At 41.0% G+C, this 7183-nt stretch overlaps 1 protein-coding gene across 1 annotated transcript; it reads right to left on the bottom strand.

Annotated features, from left to right (window-relative positions):
• Positions 1 to 527: 527 nt before the first annotated feature.
• LOC143376745 (inositol hexakisphosphate kinase 1-like) lies at positions 528 to 6971 on the bottom strand. The gene is made up of 8 exons (XM_076827390.1): positions 6535 to 6971; positions 5786 to 5912; positions 5090 to 5213; positions 4721 to 4976; positions 4441 to 4646; positions 4026 to 4304; positions 1353 to 1622; positions 528 to 1106 (listed from the first exon to the last, which is right to left on the bottom strand). Exons 1-8 carry the CDS (start codon positions 6658 to 6660, stop codon positions 890 to 892), a joined length of 1605 nt encoding a protein of 534 aa, XP_076683505.1. The 5' UTR covers positions 6661 to 6971; the 3' UTR covers positions 528 to 889.
• Positions 6972 to 7183: the final 212 nt, after the last annotated feature.

The raw sequence follows: 7183 nt of genomic DNA, 5'->3' as shown, positions 1-7183 counted from the left end.
ACAGAAACATTTGTAAATCGCGGGCATTGACTCTCAAAGCATAAACTAGTTTTACTCGTGCTTAATTCTAGTTCCTACCACGCGTAGCGTTACAATCTGTTTTGAGACTTCACCGGTAACGTTGCATGCGACACTAAAATGGCAAGGGGGTCCTAGGACCCCCTAAACCGGCGACACAAAAATACATTGCTTGATAGGTCTATTCTATACCTCGTCTGTGCCCAATGTAATTTTGTTCGTACCCCCTTCCACCCTTACCATTTTCGTGTCACACCCAACGTTATCGATTCAGTCTAAAATAAGATTACAATGCTACGAGTGGTGGGAATTAAAATTAAATGTTACCGAAAGCATTTAAATTTTAAAATCTAAAGTGGTCTGACCTTTAATTTAATAACTTGAATTTGGTTGCACTAGGTTCGGTGGGTTTGGATTAGAACCGAGTCGTTCACTGAACGGAATGCAATAAAAGGAAAACAGCGTTAAAAGCAGATTCCTGTCCCAGAATCCAGAAAGAAAACGCCAACTTATGTAAAATGGATTTCTTTTATTATCGTTAAAAGTAGGAATAATGTACAGTACCCGTGAACACGATTCACGCACAAAATGTGTACACGATACTTCTTCTTCCACCCGTCCAATATACATTTGTCTCGCGTAATTTGTAAACCGTAGCAACACAGTATTATACACTTCAAGAATGTACAGATTCGCCTAATGGAAACCAACTGTGCTTTCCGATCAGAATTTTGTAGCCATCGTCCTTCGCGCGATCGCAAAATTCGTCGTCCACGTTATTCGGAAATTACATATCCTCTTTTCTCTCCTCTGCCAGGAGTACACTCCGCTGTGCCCGTTACCTACTGATACATTTGATTCTGTTGACGGCTCAACCTTCGGTGAGAATTTCAAGAAGGAGACGCCGTAGACTGTCGAGACCTGTTAGAAAACCACAATCCGGACCTTGGTGCACCGTCGAATTTGAATTACAAGCTACCGTCGAACCGTGAACGAAAGTAGTGTGTGCGAAGTCAATCATCCTTACATCGACGCGTGCCTCCTCCGTTTGTTGTTTCATTTTCGGCCGATAAGAACATGACGTATACCTGTGGACAAAATACCACTTGTTACACTGCAGTTGCGGTAGGTAGGACAACCGTCACAAGTTGCAAGGGTATACAAATATTCCGTCACCTCTTTTTATTTAATATGACGTAAACGTATGAAAACATACAAAGAAACAAAACCAACAGCGACACGAAGGAGTACGTGAGTCTTTCTTCCAGCGACAAGTGTTATTGTATGTATGAAAAAGAAAAACGAGTGACAGAAGATCATCGTCAGTTTTTTACCTGTTCGATATATTGGCACACTCTACGTCTTCTTCTATCCTATCCTCGCTCTCGTAAAGACGGAGCACAGGACTTTCGTGTCTCTGTCGCTTTGCCCCGTTATCCGACCTAGCTTCTGTATCGGAACTAGTATCTTCTGCGTTATCCGAAGTTTGTCCGAAACAAAACTCGTCGTTCGAGGTGCCGTAAAGCATCCACTGTTCGTATCTGGGTGTTTGAAGCACCGTGTCGATCAAGCTGTCGCTAGATTCGACGAAAACAGTCTCTTCGCTGTTGGGATTACGAGTTCGTAACAAAAAATACATTATTATTAACGTCGCTCCGCCAATTCACTTCACTTCGTTTAATTCATTTGAATATTGCAATGTAAGAAAATTGTGAAAGAGTGCGTAAATAGTGTCCGTTATTTCTCCCGAGGGATTCTTTAAACAATATCTTATAGTTTTCGTTAAAACCGCTTCTCCACGTTGCTTTCTTTCAAAGTCACTTTCTTCAACGTTCCATAAGCGAACAAGTATCAATCGTACTTTTAAGGTAAATGTAATATTTCACGAAACAATTTCTACAAGATATTCGAAAGCTACTGAAATGTCTTCCCTCCAGACAGGGAATAGATTGATTAGTTTACATCGCATGAATGCCGAGAGAAATTGCGAATGGAGGGAGAAAGGGGAAGTCTGATGAGCAACTGCGATTTCAGAGATATGTGATGCGAATAAAACGATTCTCTTCTTGCCTGTCCATCTGATCACTGGTCATCAGTCTCTGAAATTATTGACATACAAAGCTGGATAAGTCGAAGAGGTAAAGATGGGATTCCACTGAGGCAATTTATTGGCAACGGGCAACCACCCCCGCATGCCTCAGTGGAATCGCAGCTTAAAGGTAAACGAAAAATGGTAAACGAAAAACATAAAAGCAAACGACGAAAATGAGCAACGCGTTGCGGGGCAATTGAAAGTATTTGAGCTTGCTAAAAACTATCGTCCAATTTGAATCGCTGTTTATTCGACAAGTCGATGCCAAATGTTCGGCGCGAAGACGGCGAGAACCGTTTTGTTCTTACTACGAAAAGCTGTTCGCTTTTCGATGCACTGCATATCGTGAAACATTTTCTGCTTACAGACCAACGATACGTACATACGCACGTGCATATACATACGTATGTATGACGTGTGTGTGTGTATGTTTGTATATGTGTGTATGTATGTATGAGACACATAAATACCCCTCTGATTTATTATTTATCTTTGTAATTCATATAAACATTTGCGTCTAGTAACGGTTGTAGAGCTATGCTCTACAGATGAGCAACGATATACCTACGAAAGGATTTTGATATCCACCACTTTCAGCTCTGATCCTCCCATAGTAAGAAACTGATGGGGCTCGATTAGGGACTGGTATTGCCGCGCTTTATTATAGTTCGGCCGTAATAAAGAGCAGTTTTCTAAAAAGTGACGGTACACAGAAATATACATGCTTAAATTTGGGAAACAGCGCACTCCTAGTTCATTAGTGTAACAATCCGATATTCCCCTGTGGGACGAGGGCCACCACCCCGTCGTTTTCAGTTCTATGATTTTATCGGATGGCCCACACGCGGCGGATATGTACTTCGCAACGTGTAATTGAATTAAGCAACGTTCTTCCCGTGTACGATACTACTACACTAAAGTACTGATCGTGCGACATTTCCTCTAAACCGATTTCTTTTTCTTTTCTTTCTTTTTTTTTCGAGCAAACTACGAATGGCATTAGTGCTCGAAATACGACACAATCTTCAGAAAAAAAACTTTACTTTCATGATAAACCCTCCTATGTTCTGATGGAGTATCTTGAAACGTGATACGTGCCGACGAAACGATACGACCGTAAGTAATTGGAATGAATTTTTGCACGCAGTTCCATATCGAACGTGTGCACTAAACTTTTGCTTTTGATTCAACCAAAATTTAAATGAACATGTTTAATTTAAAGAATCGTCGGGTAGTCTCATACCTCGATCACATACTTCACCAGACAACGTGTGCTTTCGTCTGAATCCGAATTATCGGAGGGTTAAAAGCATCGATTCAACGCGTTTCGTAGAATTTCTGATAGCAACGTTAACGAACCTACGCAAAACAACGTAGAATCGTAACATCAGATAAAAGGAGAAAAACAATTATTCATTAGATTCCTAGTGTTGCAATACATCGTGATAGCACTATTAGCATTATAATACATATGTAAAAGAAATGAATAAATGACTGAATGAGCGGATGATGTAAACTAATTGAAATAAACAAACGGCTAAATAAAGTATGCTAAACGAATGTAAATATGTATGAGTATCATTACTTCCCACGATCAGGTTCTTCGTCGCATCGCAACGTTAGGAATTTAATTTCGATCGTTCCATACCGAGTCGTCGTGAGGTTTCCTTTTACTTCGGCAAAGTTTCTGGAGTACGCGTAAGCTGCGTGAATCAAAACGAGATTCTACGGTATCTGACTTTCAAATTACCATACGCCAAGTGTAGAGATTACAGCAAATTCTCATAATTTCGCCGGGAGTAAATGCGCGACGAATCGAAACGGAATGACCAACTTACTATTTCCTTTCGTAGCCATCGACGAACATTTTAATCGGCTAACAACGAATGATTCGAAAGAAGAGCTGATCACACACCTTGTTGCATAGAAACTGGCGGTATTCTTAGCCCCTCTCGCCGCCGCTTCGCCGAACCCTCTATGCAAAGCCGCTTGACTGATTTCCTCCTGAATCGAAAGATTGTAATCTGTCGAGCTGTTACTTGTGTCGGCGTCGTAGCACGCTTCCGAGCAATGAGGGACATCATCGACGAAACTAGAATTAGTGGATTCTTCTTCCATTTGTAACGCGGATGGCGACTGGCTGAGCCCCGAAAAATCGTCCATTTGATAGCCCTCGTACACAACGAGCAACGAACTAAACAATGATTGTACAGAATTTCGTACAAAATGATTGTTGGCAATCCAGCTGCTGTGTGTCTCTGTGCGTGTGTGTCATTGTTATCGTACGCAATGCTGTGCATTTTGATTTACTTAAAAAAAAAGACACGTACCACGAATAAAATCGATAGCTACTTTGTCCTTCGATCGCACGCCGCAACTGTTCTAACCGAGACACGACTTTCTCGATAACCAATGTTCGCAAACAAAAACCGTTGTGAAAGAATCGATATAAAGCTGCTTTGAAGCCCTCTTCGTTCAACTCTCTGCCCCAATATTTATCTCGTTTGACGTAATGATTTGTATCGGCTTGATACACCTATAAAACATATTCTCCGTTTATATCGTCTCGAGAAAATGATTATTTCTTATATTTCTGTTATAATGCCAGACCTGCATTCCGCATAATCTAACGCCTAAAGAGGCTGATGTACTGGCAGCGCACTTTGCGATTTGTTTACTGCGTTTCTCTGCTGACGCGTCGTCGCCGTGCTGCCGGGTTCCCATCTTCAGGTCCAGTATACACGGGTGAGTGTATTGCGATGTTATATTCTCCAGTAGAAGAAAATACTGTCGGTTCGGTGCGCCATCCAAATGCATTCCCGCTTTCGGCGTTCCCGTCAAGGTATTATCACGATGAATTTTCATTCTAAAAGGTAACGGAGGGTAAAAAGAGGTCGCCGCGGCAGTCGACAAGTTTTTGAATTGCGACATACAAAGAATTATTTCCTACCCCACTCGACGTGTCGCGCGAGAATTTACCTGAGTACATCGTCGCGTTTCCTCTTGGTCGAGCTATGTCCTTGCCTGTTATCTTGATCTCTGAAGCTAGGACTATAACGCTTATCTAGCGCGCATTCGTCGCTATTGGAAGCTTGTATAACACCTAAAAGATTAGAAATCATAGACACCATTATTCGATTATATTTCACGAGCATTCGAATTTACTGCCATCCGATGACATGTTTTATCCCTTTAACTGCGGGTACTTTTTGTAGAGCCAAGCGTTTCAAACGCAAAAAAAAAATAGCTTGTTAACATTAGCTTAATATTGAATTACGCTTCCCTCGTTTATTTTGAATGTTTGCATATTCAGTTGTATTGAAACCAAGATATATCGTGTGTAGGGACTTCAATCCCAGGATCGTAATCCCAGCGGTTTTTTTTTTGATTCTAAAACTCCTGGGATTTGATATATCAAGTTATAACTTATCCCAAGAATTTCGAGAATTTTTAAAAACGTAAATTACTTTATGAACAACTGAAAAATATAAAAATGGAATCCAAAAAGAATGACAATGCAAATAGCTCAGAGAGAACAATTTCATATGTACGTTCAATGGTTTGTATACGTACGAGACATGGAGTAACTATGAAAATGAGGGAAATGCGATGCGGGAAGGGGAAAGGGGGACGAGGGGTGACCAGAGGCATAGTGACAAGTGTAGAACAGCTTACCTTTAAACTTTGGAACAAAGATTTGTATGTCCTGTGGAATGTTTTGATAAAAGTCAAGTTCTCTGCAGTTTAATGGCTTGCAAATGGTATTCTGGTTGAGTAAAAGCAATCTTGTGTGCCCACCGACCTATAAGGTATGTAAAATTTTTGCTTCGTTAATTAAATCGAAAGTTTCCAGTGGCATGAGTTGCTTTTTTAAATATCTACGGGTGTAGTGTAAATAGACGAGGTGTCATCCTGGCATATGCGACTCGTGAAAGAAAATGTTAGTCATACATTCGCGGTAAATTTCGCGGAAAAATTTAAACCACACCCCTTATACCTAACCACAAATCCCATACGATTATAAGTACTCTGCGTCTGCAACGTGACATTTCGATTTCTATCCCATTTAAGTGTTTCGTCATTTAATCGGTAAGGAGCGAACGCTTTTATCGCTACATCTTTCGACATATTTCATTTTTTTTATGCGAAAAACAAAAATACACAACGCAACAAATGGAGATGTTGTGTGTCACGATGTATACTCGGGTACCGAGTATGTATAGTATATCGACGCGTTTCACAATTATGTCAAGCAACGACAATTATTCGTAGAGTCAGAGATAAACATTAAATATTGTAGCTGCAGGTCCGATCAGTGCGAACGAAATACGGTAACGATAATAAAATAACGATTACAACAAAACGTTTGGACATGCACTATAGAAGCAATGGCGCGAGGAAAAACGGAGCGCCCGTCATCTCACCTGATTCTTGAGTGGCAACAATGCGACTTCTTCATCGTTCTCCTGCAGAAAGGAGGAAGAACCGTTTGTACCGTGACACTGTGATTTAGTCTCTCCCATACCCCAGACACCCGATAAGTATACCATAACCGTTTACTACGGTAGATACAATAAACGGGACACGCAGCAACACGAATTATTCACACGATATTAATATGTACTGCTTCTGTCGTACCCCTCAATACATCTCGGATTTATCTAACGCCGTGGAGCATAGCTCTTCAGTGATACATTGCTTCTCAACACTTTACCATGCGCGAGAAAAGACATCTATGAGTAAACATGAAACAAAGCTGAACGTTATAAGTATTCCTAATGTTCTTTCACAATCAGTGTTTCGCGATCGCTTGTGCCTGGAGAATAGCGCGATTCGCGATACTGTGGGATCAGCTGTGCGCAATGGTGTTGGAATGAAGATTTTATTTAGAAGGGCATTCGCAAGTTAGGCAAATTTAGTGATCCCCTAGGGAGTGATCGGAACAACGCGTATCGTCGCTGATTGGTTGCCGCGATTTTGGAGCAAAAGCGGAAGTAGACAGAGAAAGAAACTGTAAAAAAGAAAGAGACAGAAATACTGACAGGAAGAGAGAGAGAAATACTGGTAGGAAGA

This window comes from Andrena cerasifolii, chromosome 14, assembly GCF_050908995.1.
Source record: "Andrena cerasifolii isolate SP2316 chromosome 14, iyAndCera1_principal, whole genome shotgun sequence".
In the NCBI taxonomy this organism is placed as follows: Eukaryota; Metazoa; Arthropoda; class Insecta; order Hymenoptera; family Andrenidae; genus Andrena; species Andrena cerasifolii.
This window is presented reverse-complemented; position numbering and strand designations above follow the sequence as displayed.